The sequence below is a fragment of the Erinaceus europaeus genome, chromosome 16 (assembly GCF_950295315.1).
Source record: "Erinaceus europaeus chromosome 16, mEriEur2.1, whole genome shotgun sequence".
NCBI classification, from domain to species: Eukaryota; Metazoa; Chordata; class Mammalia; order Eulipotyphla; family Erinaceidae; genus Erinaceus; species Erinaceus europaeus.
In genome coordinates, this window is record NC_080177.1 from 55,739,033 (window position 1) to 55,759,350 (window position 20,318).

Genomic DNA, 20,318 nt, shown 5'->3' on the forward strand with positions numbered 1-20,318 from the left:
TGTCTCTTGTGAAATCAAAAAGAATTCGCCGGTCTACATATTGAGACACCTTCTTAACATTAAGCTTTAGCATTTGTGTAGGGCAAGCTAATTTCATCCCCACAGCTCCCAGTCATACAGGAAGTGGAGGTTTAACAAATTGGCCTCACCTCCAGTTTCCCACTTTACTTTTATTTTTTGATTTTATGTATTTGACAGAGAGCCAGAAATTGAGAGGGAATGGGGTGACAGAGAGGAAGAGAGACAGAGACACCTGCAGCCCTGCTCCACTGCTTGTGGGCTTGAACCTGGGTCCTTACACACTATAGTGTGTGCACTTAACTTGGTGCACCACCAGCTCCAGTTACTTTCTACAACCACAAAGCACAAGACATTCCTGATCTATACCCACTTCCAATTTCTGGGTTATCACCATTGTTCCACAAAAGGGAACAAAAGGTGCATGAATTAGACAGTGAACAAACTCATTGCTTAGACCATAAAGGAGAACACAGCATAATTTGCTTAAGCATAAGACATTAGTGTAAAATTCATTTCAGGCCAGTGAAGCCGGTTAGCTATGAATGGAGAAACTTAAAAATAGTACAGTAAGCTAATAAAATATTCCAAGATATTTATAGCTTCCCTGCTGATGAGGCAAGATGTCTGACTCACCAGGAAGGGTGGTGAACAGCTCTATGAGCTTATAACCAAGGGAACAAAGCTTAGAAACAAATTGTAGAGGAGGTGGAGCTTTTGTAAACTGAGGAACAGATTATTTCTCAACCTCATCCACTATGCTCTCAGCCTGAACGCTTCTCAGCTACTACATAGTTCTGGGTGATAGAAAACTCAATAGATGCCACTAGTAGGACTGGGTGTCACATAATTATGACACCTCTCATTCTACCCCCTTTGATACAAAAACTGTGATGCTCAGTCAGCAGGGAGGATCTGTACACCATCCCTATACCCCAAGCCAGCTCTGAGGTGCTGGTACCAGTGGAAAGAAGAGTTTGGCTAGATGCTCACTGGGTGAGATGCCAAGAAGGCATACTTCATCTTGTTCCAGAAAACACACACTTCTTCCTTTGTACTTTTATACCCTCATTCTAAGGTTAATTAAAGTAGAGCCAATCCCTCTCCCAAGTATCCTTATTTTACTTTATTCATTGTTTAATATAATTACCTGCTTACTTATTAATGCGGAGGAGGGGAACAACAGACCATCACTCGAACACATGTGATGCCAGTGATTGAATTCAGGATCTCAATGCCTTGAAGAGTCCAGTGCTTTTTCCACTGCACCTCAAAACCTCAAGTGATACTTTTATCTCACTTCATTTCATTTTATCTTAGGATGCTGAGGAATACTCCATGACAATATGTCTTATTTACTTATTAACTTTATTAGTGATTATAATAGGGGTATAAGTCTACACTACTCCCACCACCAAAGTTCTACCCCTCCAAATAATAACCACTACAGTTCTCCCCAAGGTCTTAAATATGAGCTGACATATTTTTTCCCAAGTTCATACATGACAACATGCTTTACACATTTCTTCACAATGTGTCAGGCCATCCATCATAATGCAAAATAGGATATGTACAGGAAAGGAAGTCTAGCTCTGGACAGGGCTTTTCATCTCAACTGAACCTGGGCAGATGTAGTCAGGGGAGAAAGGTCTGACACGTATGCTCTACTAATAGTACATTTACCCCTTATAACTTTCTATCATCTGATTTTTTTAAAGATTTTATTTATTGATTCATGAGAACTGATAGGAGAGAAAGAACCAGACATCACTTTGGTACATGTGCTGCCACAGATTGAATTTAGGACCTCATGCTTGAGAGTCCAATGCCTTATCCACTGCACCACCTCCTAGACCACTCTATCATCTGATTTTAGGAAAGATTTACTTATGCATTAATAAGAGAGAACCAGAGCTTCACTTTAGCACAGGTGATGCCTGGAAGGGAATTTGGAACCTCCACGCTTGTAATTCCTATACTCTATTCCACTGTACCAACTGCCAGGCTACTCTACCATTTCATTTCAAAGGCATCCCAAAATAATGGGCTGTTGGAAAAGTCATGACACATTTAGGCGCACGTGGCACAAAGCGCAAGGACCAGCTTAAGGATCCCTGTTCGAGCCCCCCGGCTCCCCACCTGCAGGGGCGTCGCTTCACAAGCGGTGAAGCAGGTCTGCAGGTGTCTATCTTTCTCTCCCCCTTTGCCTTCCCCTTCTCTCTCCATTTCTCTCTGTCCTATCCAACAATGATGACATCAATAACAATAACAATAATAACTACAACAACAATAACAATAATAACTACAACAACAATAAAAAAAACAAAGAAAAAATATAAAATTAAAAAAAAGAAATCTGAAAACAATCTCTCAGAGGAATCTTAAATAAAAGAGAAATTGTACAGTGAAATCAGGATAAATTTGATTACATAAATATTCCAAACTTTAATATACTAGAATACAAGGAAAATGAAATGCAAGTAACAAAAAGGGGAAACACTAACAAATTTAAGTATTCACTTTTATGTAGAAATTTTCAATTATGTCAATTTATTGATCTATGTCAAAAAAGTCTTAAAAGGTATATACCATTATATCTAACTACTCCATAAGTAATATACATTAAAGATAAAGAACATTTATAAATAAAGATATCTACAACAATATTTCCATTATATTAATTATAATAGCTTAAAACCAAAAAGTTATAATCATTGGTAAAAGTAGTGGAAATCATTTAGTCAGGCTTTCAAGTTAGAAAAAGAATCTGTGGGAGTCGGGCAGTGGCACAGGTGGCGCAAAGCACAAGGACTGGCATAAGGATCCCGGTTCGAGCCCGCAGCTCCCCACCTGCAGGGGAGTCACAAATTATTACAAAGGCTTGACCCATGCAGGACAATGTATTAGAAGATGAATGGAAGAAAACAATGTCTGTCTGTTTCCCAAGAGATAAACTGATTTTACCTCATCAGATTTAAAGGAAGATACCTTTTTCACCCTCCTGGTGGTGTTTTTTGTTCTTTTTTTTAATATTTATTTATTTCCTTTTTGTTGCCGTTGTTTTATTGTTGTAGTTATATTGCTGTTACTGATGTCATCATTGTTGGATAAGACAGAGAGAAATGGAGAGAGGAGGGGAAGACAGAGAGGAGAGATAGACATCTGTAGACCTGCTTCACCTCTTGTGAAGTGACTCCCCTGCAGGTGGGGAGACGGGGGCTGGAACAGGGATCCTTAAGCAAGTATTTCTGATTTGTAGCAGAGGACAGCAGTTCACAATACGAGTTGGTTTTGTTGAAGGATATGAGAAGCCCACCAGAATTTTTCTCCTGAATGCTTCAACAGCAAACTCCAGATTAAAGGGTGGAATTAGTGTGAGAAGAGCTTGAGCTTTCTCACTCAGATGTTCTCCAGCCTGACTCCAAGGAAGATAAAATGCTCTTTTCCCTTAAAATTACTTTGAGGAATTCCATACACCAGGGAAAATGGCACTACAGGAATGAACTACTTATCTAAAATTTATTTCAAGCTTGAAGTAGAGCACCAGAGATGGCAGCAAACCACTACCTGGTGTGAGCAGAACAGTTCAGGAACAGCTGCCAAGTTAGCCTTGGGGCCCTTCCTGAGCAGTAGAGGCCCACTCCAGGGTCTGCAGCAGTTAGTTAGCAGTTAGTACTAATTCTGATGGGCATTACTGCTTCTCTCTCAAGAAGCTCCATGAGCTTGCAGTGGGCAGTGGAAGCAACCTTGCATGTCCTCTGAGGTGGCATGCCCTCTGAGTGTCATGCTTAGGTTTAGTAAGAGTTAAAGGTCTTAAGCTACCAAAGGAATTGGGCACAGTGCCAGTGGTTACAGGTGGTACCAGTTGACTTTGGGAGGAACAGGAGAGAACATCCTTAGCTGTGGGCACTTCTCTTACACCAGCTTTTTCTTTTTATCTTTGCACTACAGCATCAGGTGGTCCTTGAAGGCCCCAGGAAAGGATGGTCAAATAATAGACTCTGAATAGAAGGAACTCCAAGCAAAGGAGCACAAGGACAGAGTAGAACTCAGGATGAAAACTCCATGTTCCTCCAGGCCCTGCATCTGTCCAGGCTGAGCTGCCAACAGCACTGAATTCCAAAACCACACTGGGAATCTTAATGCTAGAGTCTTATCTTCCCAGTTTACTAATCTACTGAGTATTGCATACTAGGAAAGATAAAAGAGTGGGAAAAAAACATAAGAAACAGTGGGGGAGATAGCGTAACTGTAGAGTATTATATTTTCATATCTAAGGTTCCTGGTTCGATCTCCAGCACTGTAGGCACCAGTCTATCTTGTTCCCTCTTTGTTATGTGAGACTATCTCTCATACGTAATAAATCTTAAAGAAAAGGAAAAGCAGGAGTATGGATCGACCTGCCAATGCCCATGTTCGGCGGGAAGCAATTACAGAAGCCAGACCTTCCACCTTCTGCACCCCATAGTGACCCTGGGTCCATACTCCCAGAGGGTTAAAGTATAGAAAAGCTGGGAGTCGAGAGGTAGCGCAGGGGGTTAAGCACAGGTGGCGTGACACAAAAGGACCGGTGTAAAGATCCCGGTTCGAGCCCCCGGGTCCCCACCTGCAGGGGAGTCGCTTCACAAGCGGTGAAGCAGGTCTGCAGGTGTCTGTCTTTCTCTCCCCCTCTCTGTCTTCCCCTCCCCTCTCCATTTCTCTCTGTCCTATCCAACAATGAAGACATCAATAACAACAATAATAACTACAACAATAAAACAATAAGGGCAACAAAAGGGAATAAAATTAATTAATTAAAAAAGAAAGTAAAAATTAAAAAAATAGAAAAGCTATCAGGGGAGGGGATGGGATACAGAGTTCTGGTGGTGGGAATTGTGTGGAGTTGTACCCCTTTTATCCTATGGTTTTGTCAGTGTTTCCTTTTTATAAATAAAAATAAATAAAAAAAAAAAAAAAAGAAAGGAAAAGCACAAGACCTAGAACACCTTGAAATATGTTGGCACTCATTCCATCTCTAAATTCTAGCAAAAAGCAAAAGTGTTATAATGCCCTCAGGGCAAGGAAACCAATGGAAGTACCCTATGTTGCGTTACATATAAGCCAAATGTTTGTCAAGCCTGAGCTTTCAAGATAATCACACAGCAAATGTTAACTCCTCAGACTTAGCAATGGAGGGGTGGGGAAAGCAAAGGCATGAGGCCCAGGGTTGGGTCTCTGGAACTCTGTGAGAAAGCAACAAAGACAAAACATGTAGGGTCCCCTGGAGTGTTGCCTCGCTCCCCCATGAAAAATAATAAAACTTTGGTGATGGGTGTGGTGTGAAACTATACACTGTAATCTTACAGTCATGTAACCCCCTGTTAATCACAAATAAAAACTGGAAATAAACGGAACAATAGGGGGCCAGGCAGTGGAGCAGTGAGTTAAGTGCACATGGCGCAAAGTGCACAGACCATCTGAGGGGTCCTGGTTTGAGTCCCCATTCCCCACCTGCAGGGGAGTCGATTCAGAGGTGGTGAAGCAGGTTAGCAGGTGTCAATATATCTTTCTCTCCCCCGTCTTCCCCTCGTCTCTCAATTTCTCTCTGTCCTATACAATAACAAGAATGATGAAAAATTAGCCTCCAGGGAGTCGGGCAGTAGCGCAGCGGGTTAAGTGCATGTGGCACAAAGAACCAGCATAAGGATCCCGGTTCGAGCCCCTGGCTCCCCACCTGCAGAGGAGTCGCTTCACGGGCAGTGAAGCAGGTCTGCAGGTGTCTCTGTCTCTCTTCTTCTCTATCCCCCCTTCTCTCTCACTTTCTCTCTGTCTCTATCCAATAACAAATAAAGTTAATTTTTTTAAAAAAAAATTAGCCTCCAGGAGCAGTGGATTCATAGTGCAGGAAAAAAAAAAACAGAACAATAATAAAAACTCTTAGCAATAATGATGAAGCAACCATTTTCTGGGTTTGGATGATGGAATGAAAAACAAGTTTCCCACAGCTAAGGAATCTGTGAGTGTTGATTGTCCCAAAGTTCATCAGTAGAAGAGTAAGCACCAATAACTAAGTCACAGCATTGACACCCCTGGAAACAAGATGGTGGCCCAGATGTCTTCTCCAGACCATAGATAACCCTCTCTTCATAGTAGTATATCAGTGCGCCACGTCACTGTGCCATCAGAGCTCACCTAATAGAACAAGCATTGTGTCCTTCCCCGTCTCATCCAAGACATAGGTAGCACTGAGACTGTGTGTGTACATGTGCACACGTGCACGTACCCACGGCCTTGCACATGCACAATTTCACCACTTGACCACCTTTGTTCATATAAGGGGGGATGGCAAGATAGCTTACCTGGGAGGATATAATGGGATCCAGGTTTGAGCCTAGCTTCCACCATAGTAAGGTTTTTTCACTGGTGAGATATTTTTCCTTCCCATCCTCTTTCTACCTGAAAACTGTTGACCTAATAAAGTAAAAATCCAGTGGTGATGAGAGAGAGAGAGAAGGAGATAATAGAAATACCAAAGTACTGAAGTGGGGAAAGTCACAGGGGCCAGGTGGTGATACACCTGGTTAAGCACACACATTACAGTGCACAAAGACCCAGGTTCAAGCCTCTGGCCCCCACCTGCAGAAGAAAGCTTCACAAGTGGTGAACTAGGGCTATCTCTTTTCCTCTCTATCTCTCCCTCCCTTCTCAGGTTCTCTCTGTCTATATCTAATAATAAGTAAATTGGAAAAAAAAAAAAAAAAGACTGGGAAAACCACTGCCAAGTTCCTCTAAGCTTCTAGAAATGGGAGACAACAGAATCAGAACTCAAGAAGTTTCTGCAAAGGCATAAATGCCTTCCAATTACTATCAGAGGTAGATTGAAAATCATGTATTACATTTATTTCTTTCTCACTGAATTTTCATCATCACAAGGAAGATTGCTACAATACACTGATAGAAATAAGACCAAGGGGTTCTGTGGTGGCACACTTGGCTGAGTGCACGTTACTGTGCATAAGGACTGGGGTTTGAGGCCCCAGACCCCACAAGCAGGGGGAAAGCTTCATGGGTGGTAAAGTAGTGTTGCAGGTGTCTCTGTCTCTCTCCTTCTCTATCACCCCCTTCCCTCTCAATTTCTGGCTCTGTTTATCCAATAAATAAATAAAGATAATAAAAAGAGAGAAAGAAAAACGAGATCACCAAGATAAAGTACAAAAAGGACTTACAAGATTCAGCATTTGCATTAAAACAAAGGATAGACCTTTCCAATGTTTAACAGTGCCAGAACTTGAGATCAGTAAGTTCATGGATGTTTCAATAATGCAATCCAAAGCATTTCAATTTTAGAAAATCAAGTGTAGACAAGAAGTTTGATATGACTACATATATTTTCACTGAACATAATTCGTTAGGTCAAGAATTGTAGATAGCAGCGCTATCAGGGAGTTTTGTCTTCAGAAAGTCTGAAATTTACAAGCTGTAAATAGAGGTTAAGAGCCATTAGGTTGTAGAACTTAAAATACATCTGGGGCCTACAGGGTGATGTGTCTCTGTGCCTGGCTAGGCTATATGAAACCTGAGACTCTGGGTTTGATCACTGATACTGCATTAAAAAATAATAATAATAGAAAAGCAGAAAGAAAATATTAGACTTGGGAGATATTTCAGCCTGTTAGACCACCAAACTATATACCTGAGACCTGAGAAGTTATAGATTCAATCCCCAGCACTGCCTTTTACCAGATCTGAGCAGTATTCTAGTCCTCTCTTTCTCTCCTTCCATCTTCTCTCATACTAATAATACTTCTTAAAAATTCACTTGTCGGGGTCCAGTGGTAGCACAGCAGGTTAAGCGCACATGGCATGAAGCACAAGGACCAGCATAAAGATCCTTGTTTGAGTCCCTGGCACCCCACCTGCAGGGGAGTCACTTCACAAGTGTTGAAGCAGGTCTGCAGGTGTCTATTTTTCTCTCCCCCTCTGTCTACCCCTCCCTTGATTTATCTCTGTCCTATCCAACAAGAACAACATCAATAACAATAATAATAAAAACAACAACAATAAAAAAAAGGGGCAATGAAAGGGGAAAAAATAGCCTCCAGGAGCAATGGATTCACACAGAGCCCCAGTGATAACCCTGGAGGCAAAAAAAAAAAAAAAAAAAAATCACATGTCTACATCCTCATAGTCACTAATGTGACTATATGAAACTGCAGAAAACCCATATATTCTTAGCCTATAATTTACTAAACTATACATTAATGTTAGTCCACTTTGGTTAACTTAAGCCCACCAATGAACCGAAACTGAAAAGAAATTTGTTTTCTATAACCAGACCAATTGCTGTAAATCGACACTCATACCTAAGGCAACCAGCAGAATATAAGCCTGTAGAGGCAATGTTCAAAAACCAGGAAGAAGAGAAAGATTTTGTCTGTGATACACACAAGCTTTTGATTCAGATATCTCCTCCTCTCACTCTTCATTTTTCCCCCCATTTGATTTTTCATGTGAAGCTTCCCCTTAAAGAGTAAATGATCTTGATCCCTATTCCATTTAAATATCTTCAAGCAAAGCTCCTGGGAAGGTTTCCAGAGAGTTAGATTGCTTTAAAATTGGCCATGCGTTAAATAAGGCTTTGTCTAACCAAAGTGGAAGAGTAACCGATATGGTATCTGTACATTCATTCTGCACAAGGCTCCAGTAGCTCAAAAGCGGTGCTCAAAAACAAGCAGCAAATCAGATTACAGCTGTGGCAAGTTACACTTGGCCTCTCCCACAACCCTGGCAGCTTCTGCTACATTATAGGCTGGCCAACCACCTGCTTCCTGAGGAATGTGTAATCTACCTTCTCCATTAGTTCTCCACAATCTCTCCTACTCTATACATTTCATTCATTCCACTGTCTTCACCTTTCATCTCTAAGAGATTCTTTAATGATGACTACACCAGAGTCCACTTAGACTGCAGAACCAAAAATGAAAGCCATCAGCATAGCATTTTGTAATGAAACAAAGAAAAATTCTGAAAGTCCATTGCACTGGAACTGAACAGTCACAGCAGCAAGAGATTGCAGGGTACCCGGCTTCTTTTTGTGTTACCTGCTTCTGTGTACTTCAGTCCGACTTTTTCTTCTGTGTCTTTTGTCTTTGGGGGTGGCCAGATAGCTTGGAGTCTGCCAGGAGTCCTATCATCCTGCTCAGTGGGGCTGTGGTCAGGCTGCTGAAAAAGTGGAGAATAAATAAGTTCAATAAAATGTGGCCAGAGATAATTAGTCCCTGGAAACAAAACATGGTAACACCAATATTAACACTGATTTTCACAGCTAATTACACTGCTTTGACTCTCTGCAACTACAACATCTCACTATAGTAATTTTTTTTCAGGGAGTCGGACGGTGGCACAGCGGATTAAGCGCACGTGGTGCAAAGGGCGAAGACCGGCTTAAGGATCCCGGTTCGAGCCCCTGGCTCCCCACCTGCAGCTGCAGGGAAGTTGCTTCACAGGTAGTGAAGCAGGTCTGCAGGTGTCTATCTTTCTTTCCCCGTCTTCCCTTCTTTCTCCATTTCTCTGTCCTATCTAACAACAACAACATCAATAGCAACAACAGTAGTAACTACAAAAACAATGGAAATCAGCAAGGGCAACAAAAGGGAAAATAAATAAATATAAAAAAAAAAAATTTTAAGATTTTTTTTTCTTCCCTAGAAATGTAAAGTGATTTGTTGGGGTGCAAATAAAAAACTCAATGCCGAGTATTATATAACTGTTAATGGTGATTTTGACCATATAGAACTTATAAAGGCAACATGTACTTTGAGCTGAAAATACAGATAGATACAAATGAACTATAATGGGGTAATTTTAGAGGAATGTTTACATACGTATACAAGCAACTCCAAGGTTATTTGTGATACAAAGACTGTTTTTGCATACTACATGAATACTAGGTACTACATTGATAATTTCAGGTTTTTCTTTCTTACAAAATTTTTTTCTTTCTCTTCTCTACAAAAATGAATGAGATAACCTTTATATCCAAGCAACTTTAAGAAGTTGATTCTTATAACCCTGAGAGTGTGAGACTGTGTTTAGTTTTTAACTACAACCTGAGATGTTTCCAAAGAGTTTTATTATTGTCTGACATTATAACAGATCAACTATAGAAGTGGGGGCAAGAATTGTATGCTAAATTGATAGTAACTAAGAAATTCTATTCACTGTTCTTAGGAAACGTTAAAATCTTCTGAACAGGTGACTTTCTAGTCTTTATAAAGGGCCTGATTTTCTTCGAGTAATAGCTTTTCGTTAGCAAGTGTGAATGTCACTTAATTCGTAATATGTGTGCAAGATGAGGGTTACTTGCTTTATTTTGCTGAGGAAGAGACTGAGATGCAGAGATGATCAGGGTCACCCAACTAAAGGTCACTGCAAAAGGCAGTGTTAGAATTAATATCCAGGTCACATGCTAAATCTAATGACAAGGAGACTTTGCAATCAACATGGACTATTTGAATGCACACCACACACATTTATTTCATCAAATGGAAGGCCAGCAAAGGAAAAATATTCTTTCCACAGAGGTATAATTAAGTAGTGAGGAAATCTGGGCTCTGTATCCATACTGCACTGCTTTCTCATGCTGCTGGGCTTTTATGAGAACATTTGCTTTTAATGTTTAAACACAAGAGTTACAGCTTCCCTTCCCTACCCACACATCTTGACATGCATCTCTTTAAACCATCCAGGAAAACAAAAAGATAGCACTTATGTCCAACTTCAAGCCCTTACTATGACAGCTTAGTCTTATTCCTATCATTGTAAGAGTAAATGACTGGCAACCACTTTGACAGAAAGCCTGAAAATACAGAGAGCATCACATTCTATGGCAAAACATAAAAGCTAACACTACATACGCTTTTGGGGTCACAGGGGCCATCCGTCAGCCTTGACTTGGACCTTTCAAACACAGCTCTCAGGGACTCCTTCTCATGCCTCATCTTGCGCTTGAGAGCTTCTAGCTCTGAGCTGTCTGCTGTGGTCCCCTTTTTGGGGGGACGGATGAACAAGGCTTTAAAGGCTTCCAGGGCAGTCTCTGGCGGCTTTGGCTTCACCTCTCCTCCCTGGGCTTGGGCCCCGGGGCCGCTCTGGCTCTCCTGGGTAGCACTGCAGCCCATGTCTCCTTCTTTGAGGAGCTCAGGGTCTTCTGCCTTCAGCTCAGCCCTAGGCATGTCAATGTTGAGCAGCTGTGAGAGCTGCTCCAGGAGCGTGGGCGTGGCCTTTGGGTCACTGGCTTTCTCCTCTTTCTTCACTGGCTGTGGCCCGACCTGGACTAGGGACTTCTGAACAGGTTGGGTCAACTTGAGCAAAGCCAGGTCTCCATCCTTTGGTTTGATTTCAGTGATGATCTCTCCAACCTCAGTTGTGGCTCCCTTCTTCAGCACACGGAGCCCACTGAAGAAGGCCGGAAGTTGGAATGACTTCTCTCCAGGGACTTGTTTCTGAGGAGTGGGGTTCTCAGTGACACTCACACTCAAGTCCAAATCTGCTGTCACAGGTAGGCCTGGGGACTCTTCTCCAGCTTGCCCCTGGCTGGGGCTGTCCTCTGCCTGTGGGGTGCAGTCATCAGATTCCTGTTGGGTCTCCTGTTGGTGATCTCTCTCTAGGGCAGCCCTGAGAGGCCCTCCTTCACCAAGTTCTGCTGCCTCACACCCTTCCCCAGAGACTTCATTTTCCCTATAGCCTCCTGACTTTCCTGTGGACTCCTGAGGTGACTCAGGTAAACTCATGCCAGAGGCCTGGGAGTCACTGTTGTTGCTTTCTCCCTGTAGCTCTTGGCCTTCATCCTCAGAGTCAGAATCACTGGTGGTGGTAACAAGGGTCCCTCGGACCAAAATGACTTGGTCAGTGCTGACACTCAGGTCCCTGAGAGGCAGAAGTTCTGGACCAGGAAGGACACTCTCTTTCTCTGCTGTTCCCTGCCTTTGTTCCTCCACCACCCTGACAGGGTCCTCAACGTCAGGGGGACCTGGGGCCTCTGCCTGCTGTAAACCAGAGCCTTCTCTGGGCTCCTCCAGCCTAGGACTAGGCTCTTCCACCAAGCTGCGGAATGCCTTCAGCACTGCCTCTTCCTCCTCAGGCTTCACAGATTCCAGTTTACTTGTAAAACCAAAGAGGGTTTTCATGGAGAACTTGCTCAGTATTGACTGGGCCAGTTCCAGGCCAGCTTCACCAGGCTTGTCTGGCTCTGAGACATCACTGCCATTCAGAGGGCTGCCACTGTCTTCCATGTCCCAGCAGTGCCCTGGTGTTATTTGCCCCTTTCCACTACTCTCTCACTTTATCCACTTCATGGGCTCTTCACTTACAGGATGACGACAGAGCCACAGGACAGCTACAGGCTCCACGCCACCCTGTCTCTTCCACGTCTCTCTGCTGCTCCCTCCTTCCGGTTTGCTGTAGACTGTGCCCGGGGCAACTGTAAAAGTCTCCTTCGGCTTTCAGCCCAGCCAGAAGCTGTGGAGGCTGCGCACCTTACTACTCACGGCAGAGAAGCTGCTCCTCTGGGACTTCGGTATTTATGCCGGTGGACAAAAGGCTTTTTGTCATCTGAAAGTCAGCCTGCCCAGGGTCATCCCAGCCACAGCAGCCCAGGACCTCACCAGGAGCTCCGCCCCAGTGCCTGCCCCGCTCCTGTTTGCTCTCAACTTCCTCCTTGGTGAGCAAGTTGAAGTTTCTGGAAGTGCTGAGCAGGCAAGTTGAATCTGACAGCCCTCAGCGGGCCCCAAGTCACTGGAAAGCAGCAGAAAGTGACCGAAATTCTTACAGGACCTCCAAATTGCCATCCAAATTATAATCAGAAGGCTCTGTCCTCCAGGCCCCAAAACACAGAGCTACAGCACACAGGGGTCAATAATCACCAAATCCCCAAACTGAGAAATTGAGGAGAAAACATCATCTTAACTAGTCCAGAACGCTCAAAAGCAGTGTTGCATACTGCCCTTGAGACTTTCTTTTTAAGTGCTTTCTTCCGCTTCCCTGCAGGTTTCATCTGGAATGCAGATTTGAGCTGCTGGGCCAGAGGAGGGGAACTCACAGGACTGGTTTCAGATTACAGCCATTTTAACTCAACCCTGGTGTCTCAGTGTTCTACAAACAGGTACTTAAAGCAAGCACGCCCACCACACCCAGTATCCACCAACCTTAGGTTAGCAGAGTAAACAGTGCCAGCCTGGCAAGAATGATTACCCTCCTCGCTGTCTGTGCCAATCGGGTTTCAGCCCAGCAGCTCTGACTGCCTAGGGAATCCTGGAGGCCAAAGGGCACCCTTCTCTGCTTCAATGATACAACCAACTAGACGAAATCTGGCTTGATGCAAGGGAACACACAACTTGCCTTGTTAGGCAAAGCAGTTCATCACAGGTCCCCAAGGATACCACATTTCCCTAAAGAACAAAATATCTGAAACGTCTCTCTCCAGTCCTGATTACAGATCAAATTTTTCTCACACAAAAGCAGGACAGACCAAAGCACCACCCAACGTGGAGTCAGTGTCTTTTCTAACACTGATGTTCTGCTGGGAAGCTGGCCACTAAGGATGGGAAAACTGCAGCTCTGTTTGCTGACTGTGCTGTTGCCTCTTGGGACATTTTCCTGTCCTACCTGAATTTCTCCTAGCTTTTCAGTTCCAGTCCAATCAGCAGGCATTTAATAAGCACCTGGGAAGGACATAGCACTGTGCTGGATCAGGCTTCATAGCAATCACTGCTCTATGAGCAAAGCTGCAAGACTGTACTAGAATGTCAAACACAAACAGCAATTTATTTCATGAGAAAAACTGTAGACTTGTTTTATCTGAAGTGAGGAATGGATGACTGTGGGTCACCTAACGGCACTTAAGTCATGGTCCCCAATAAGTATAATGCCAAGGAATGATGATTGTAATAATACTCTCCCAGAAATAGAGAGAGACAGGCTGGGAGTATAGATCAACCTGCCAACACCTATATTCAGCGGGGAAGCAATTACAGAAGTCAGACCTTCCACCTTTTGCACCCCACAATGATCCTGGGTCCATACTCCAAGGGGGATAAAGAATCGGAAAGCTGTCAAGGGAGAGGATTGGATATGGAGCTCTGGGGGTGGGTATAATTACTTTCCTGTTTCCTCCTGATTTTGGTTTATTTGAAGGACAATTAAGTAGTACACACTTAGCAAAAAGAGCATGCAGCAAAACCTAGTGGTGCCATTTAAATCTCCGAATAAGCCTTCTGTTTAGGAAATATTCAATGATACAAAAACAGAGGCCTGGAGGTGGTGCCAGGAGGTGGCAAATCTAGTAGAGAGGACACATTACTGTGCAGAAGGACCCAGGATCAAGCTGATGCTTCCCACCTCCAGTGGGGAACCTTCAGGAGTGTTGGAGCAGTATTCAGGTGTCTCTCTCTTTCTCTCCTTCTCCTTTTCCTTTTCTATCTCCTCCTTCCCTCTCAATTTCTCTCTAACTCTACCCAAAATAAAAAATAATAATTTTTTGTGTCGGACTAGCTTCGCGAGCGGAGACAGATGACCAGGGACTCATGGTTGAGCTGTCGGCAATATCTCTTTATTCATGCAGGACGCAGCACAATCTAAGCTGAGCTAGACTAAAACTAACTACTATATTTAAGAACTATTCTGTCCTTATATATACTGGCCAAGTAGGGTGGAAACAGGATGTGACGTAGAGAGGGTGGAACGAAAAGTGACTGGTGCAAATCAGGGTGTACTACGAGAGGGGGCGGAGCAGAAACACATCATGAACCAGTGGGGATTAAACCAATGCCCTGCAGTGGTTATGTAAATAGAATATAGTGGTTATGTAAGTAGAATACAGTGGTTATGTAAATTGAATACAGTGTTAAGCAGGGGATATTAAACCAATGAAACAGAAGGGGTTTTTAGAAGCAGAATTAGAAGCATACCAACATTTTGGTCCAGGAGGTGGCACTGGACTCTCAAGCATGAGGTGCAGAGTTCAGTCCCCAGCAGCCCATGTACCAGAGTGATGTCTGGTTCTTTATCTCTCTCCTCCCTTTTTCATGAATAAATAAATAAAATCTTTAAAAAAATTATTATTATTTTTTAAAAAATCAAATTTTGACTTCAAGACTAAGGGAAAATGGAATCACCCTATCAGAGATAAGATCCATTTTCTTAAGAACTACAAAGACCATTCAACATACAGATAGGGGAGAAGACATGATATATATGGTGTGTGTGATTTAAAGATGTATTTATCTATCATGAGAGAAAGAAGGGTATGAGAGAGGACTAGAGCACAACTCAGCTCTGGCATAAAGTGTTGGGAAATGAATTTGCTACCTCTGGGACTTCAGGCATACAAGCTGGTGCTCTAAACATGCTAAGCCATCTGCCTAACCCTGTATTTTTTGTTTAAGTCAGTGGGTCCCACTGTCTCAGACTGAACAGGCTGATTCCCAGAGTAAGTTCTCATGCATCCTCAGAAGATTTGAGTTAAACAGGACAAAAAATGGGCAGGTTTGGGACACAAACTAGAGAACATTGTTGACCTTTTTACACTACAGCATGGGCAGAAATTGAGAGGGAGAGAGAAGGAGAGAGACACCTGTAGCACTACTTTACTGCTTGTGAAGCTTTCCCCTTGCAGGTAGGGACTGGGTGCTTAAACCTGGGTCCTTGTGCACTGTAATGTGTGTACTCAACCAGCTACACCACCACCTGACCCAGAAATATAATTTTTAAGATGTATTCTGAATACCCACAATACCAATATAACTTTGGAGAAAGGAATACTACTAGAGTCTCTACCCTATGGGCCCAATCCCTTTGCTCACAAGGCATTATTAGGTTCATTTTTAAATATAATCACCCTTGGCTAAGAGAATGAAACTGACCAAAGTTGCACACCTAGCAAGTGAAGAATAGTAACACTAACTTTAAGTGTTCATTATGTGCTAAGCCAGAAAGAAATGGTTTGCCCATGTTTACAACATCTATGAATGGTGGAACCAGCCATTGGGTTCCAACCTACAAAACTGATATAAGAACTACATCCTTGGCCAGTCTTCTGAAACCCTGAGCTCAGCTTCCTGCAGTAACAGGACTCCTTGTAATCTTGAATTCCCCACCCAAGTAAGACAAGCTAGATGGTGATCTCTTACAGAAACATATTTTCCCCTCTGGGAAGTTTTCATAAGAGTGACTTCACAAAACCCTCTGCTAAGAATAAACATGAATTTGTTGTCCTATAAATTAGGGTAAAACAGACTCAAAGTACCACTTTCATTATGAATTATTCATCCAACAGTCATCACTAAGTATATATGGAATCTAGGAGATATAAAGAAGAAATTTCAACTGTCCACCTTCAGGAAATAGGTTTAGTAGGAAAAATAAGCCCCTACAGGAGATGACTCCATACACTAACCAAGCATGTTTTATACCCCAGACTTAGTCCCAATGAAAGGTGGAGGTGTGTAAAAGCAAGTTTGAATGACAAGTGGCCATCTAAATATGCAGATGAGCAAGAGCAGCATGGGTCATTTAACAGATCTTTGAAAGTTAACTTTTTTTTTTTGCCTCCAGGGTTATTGCTGGGTCTCGGTGCAATTCACTGCTCCTAGAGGCTACTTTTTTTTCCCCTTTTGTTACCCTTGTTTTATCATTGTTGTGGTTATTATTACTGTTATTGCTGTCATTGTTGTTGGATAGTACAGAGAAAAATCCAGAAAGGGGAAGACTTGGGTGGGGAAGATAAGACACCTGCAGACCTGCTTCACTGCTTGTGAAGACACCCCACTGCAGGTGGAAAGCCTGGGGACTCGAACTGGGATCCTTGTACCAGTCCTTGCGCTTCACACCATGTACGATTAACCTGCTGTGCTACCACCCAACCCCTTGAAAATGAACTCTTTCAGACAGCTGGTTCTCCTGATCAAAGATATCATTAGTACTTCCCATCATTTAGGGAAATGAATACTGCTTCAGACCACACTGTTCAACTAAGTAACCTATAATATTGATATGATAGGTGAACAGTGTAGACTGCAGTGACTCCCTGACAGGCTTCAAAAACTGCAGAAATGAGATAGGCCCCAGTTTCAGAAGAACAGGTCCTGGAATTCAGGACCATTACTGGAAATTGAACCCATGGCCCTGAGTCAACAGGAACAAAGATAAGCTGAGCATTAAGAAAGGCATCTTCCGTGGGCAGGGGTAGATAGCATAATGGTTATACAAAGAGATTCTCATGCCTGAGGCTCCAAAGTCCCAGGTTCAATCCCCTGCACCACCATAAGCCAGAGCTGAGCAGTGCTCTGGTAAAAAAAAAAAAAAAAAAAAAAAAAAAGGAAGAAAGAAAGGCATCTCCCAGAGAGACAGAGACCATTAAGCATTTCCAAGGCATCTCTGGAGAGATAGAGACTGATAAACATTTCCCCACATTTCCCCCAGATGTGTAAAGAAGATAACCACAAGACTAAGCCTGTCATGTATGCTATGTAACTCATACTCTATATATCTCCTCGTGTGCTGGGGTTCGAGGTTGAGCACCTACAACAGCTGTGAGGTCTCGGCCCTAGCCCCATGCCCAGGCTAGAAATAAAGGCTCTCTTTTTTACATCACTCTGGTCTCTCTGGGTGTTTTCCTTGCATTCCCCAACCTAACAATAGGTTTATCTTGAAGATTGAGGCTATTCAATGCTTGTCCATTTTCAGGGGGAAAATGGTCATATCTTTTGGACATCAGTTATCTCAGTCTTATTCTGATAACTACTTATGGAGCCTCTACTACATTAAGCCAAGGACAATCAAGACTTCCTCTTTAAAACCTTTACCTGGGTCTCTTTTGTTCTCATGCCAAGTCACTTTTAAAGTTCACTAATAGTTACATCTAGGTATATGGCCAACTAAAACTGAAATACCCTAAACAGCTAAGTTAAAATACACATAATAAATAATTAGGTAGCATTTGACCCACAGAATGCTTATTATAATTAGATATTTAAGACAATCAGTGTTTGGGGTAGGGGAGATATGTTAAAAAAGGCTTCTTGCCTGAGGCTCCAAGACACCAGGTTCCATCCCCACACCACCGCAAATCAGAGCTGAGCAGTACTGTCATAAATAAAGATTAAAAAAAAAACAACTTAAAAGGGCAGGGAAGATGGCACAATGGTTATGCAAAGTGACTTTCATGCCTGAGGCTCCAAAGCACCAGGTTCAACCTCACACCAGAGTGGAGTAGTGCTCTGGTAAAACAAATTAAATATATAAATAAATAACTATCAGTATCTGGGAAACAGAACAGAATTTTATCTGTGTGGAGATTTTTTTTTTTTTCCCCTAGAGCTGGGTCTCTCACAAACCAGATCTCACCATTCCACAGCTGACCTTTTCTTTCAGATACAAAGACACTAGAGGGGTAGGTAGAAGGGTTGAGGTGTTAGGAAGCACCACAGTATTAGATGAAGTTTCCCCTGGTGCTATGGCATTCCCGTGAAGTGTCAGGATATGAACCTAGGCCACATGCATAGCAAGACACAAATCTGGCCTGCTGAGCTAGCTTTCCACCTACTGTATGGAGAATTCACTACCAGTGATTCTCATACTTTTTCCATTTCGCTGTTCTCAGATTCAGGCAGGACCAGCTGTACTTTCTGGCACTACAACAAATAACTACCTGGTGAGATAAACTTGAAAGAGTGACATCAACAACAACAACAAAAAGAACCTAGTATCCCAGGAGCTCTGTGACTCTCAGTAAGCTTAATTGACACTAGACTGTTTAATAAAAATAAATAAATGAATAAATAAACAAGTAAACGGAAGTCTCTAAGATTTTGTGAGAACTATTATGATTATCACTGGGAGGATGGGGACAGAGAATTTTGGTGGTACAGTATGGAACTATACCTTGCAATCTTACAATCTTGTAAACTACTATTAATCACAAAAATGGCTGGTTTTCATAATGGTGTTTGAGAGGACTTATGGGAGAGATGACAATGGATTGGTTATAAATGGTAATGTCTGGGATGGGTGTTATGTGAGATATGCAGTTTCTGAAGTGAGACACTGTACCCCTGAGACCTTCACAGTGTTATATACTGTTACCTCAGTTATTAAAAAAAAAAGTTGCAGAAGCACTGCCTAAAGGGAAAACTTTTAAAAGTGTATCCTAGAGGAAGAAAGTGGGGAGGGAGGAAGGGGAGAGGAGAGACAACACAGCACGAAACTTCCTTCAATATGATGAGGACTGGGCAGTAAACTATCCAAGTGAGCTATTTCACTGGACCCTTCTTTCTCCTTTCTCTCTCTCCCTCTCCCTTTCTCTCTTCCCCAGAGCACTATTCTGCCATGATTGATGGTAGTACTGGGGACTGAGACCTTTGGTGTCTCAGGCATGAAAGCCTTTTTGTATAAATATGTTCTCTCTCCAGCCCTCCACAATTTTTCCCTCCTGTCTCCAAATACCCTAGAAAGGAAAGCAAGGGTAAAGTAAGGTGAGCAAGGTTACAGTTTATCATACTAAGGTACTTAATTCTTATGTTTCTCCTTACCTGATTAATTCAGGTTTGGGGCCTGAATTTAATGAATAATTGCTTCCAGCTTTGAAAGTGGTTCAAAGAGGTTCCCAGTATAAGTAGAATGTGAAAATTAGTGAAGGAAAAGTGTGGAAACTTTTCATGAAATATAAAAAGACAATGAACACTGAAAGTAAACTTACGAAGAAAGGTATGAGTGCGTGGGGGGGGGGATAAAGGGTAGATCTGAGTGTTTGGGGTTCAGGAAGTATTTTTAACTTATTGAAGTATTTTAACTTATTGAATGAAGTCTGGTAGGAAAGAAAGATCTGATGGGAGAAAATCACGAGTACCCAAAAAGATTTTTGTGGAATGAACCTGGTATCACATTTAAGATTCTGGGATAATTTAAGTAGAATCAAAGGCTAAATAGCACTGCAGGATTGTTTGGCTCATTACCCAGATTCACCATTCCAAGCTGATATATATATATATTGTCTCCAGGGTCAGGGGTACTAGCTAGTTAAGCTACCTTGCTGGTCCCAGACTTATTTCTGTTTTATTTTATTGCTGTCAAGGTTATTGCTGGGGTGCAGTGGTGCTGGCACAGTTCCATCATTCCTGGTATGGCATGGAACTATGCCCTTAGTTGTTTTTTTTTTTTTTAATACTTATTTTTTTTTTTTTACAGGGGAGAGAGATAGCAAGGGGAGAGATAGGGAGAAAGGGAATACCTGTAGCACTACTCCACCACCCATGAAGCTTCCCCTCCTG

General features: G+C 42.5%; 1 protein-coding gene across 5 annotated transcripts in view; it reads right to left on the minus strand.

The window, feature by feature from the left end:
- The window catches only part of FMN1 (formin 1), a 446,009-nt gene that overhangs the window by 311,499 nt on the left and 114,192 nt on the right, over positions 1-20,318 (minus strand). For 2 of the 5 annotated variants that reach the window (XM_060175174.1, XM_060175177.1), the window contains exon 3: positions 9,099-9,219. In XM_060175174.1, the coding sequence (XP_060031157.1) occupies positions 9,099-9,219 (121 nt within the window). Of the gene's footprint in view, positions 1-9,098; positions 9,220-10,913; positions 13,004-20,318 lie in introns of those variants that run through there. The other 3 variants (XM_007521684.3, XM_060175175.1, XM_007521682.3) reach the window with 3 other exon arrangements.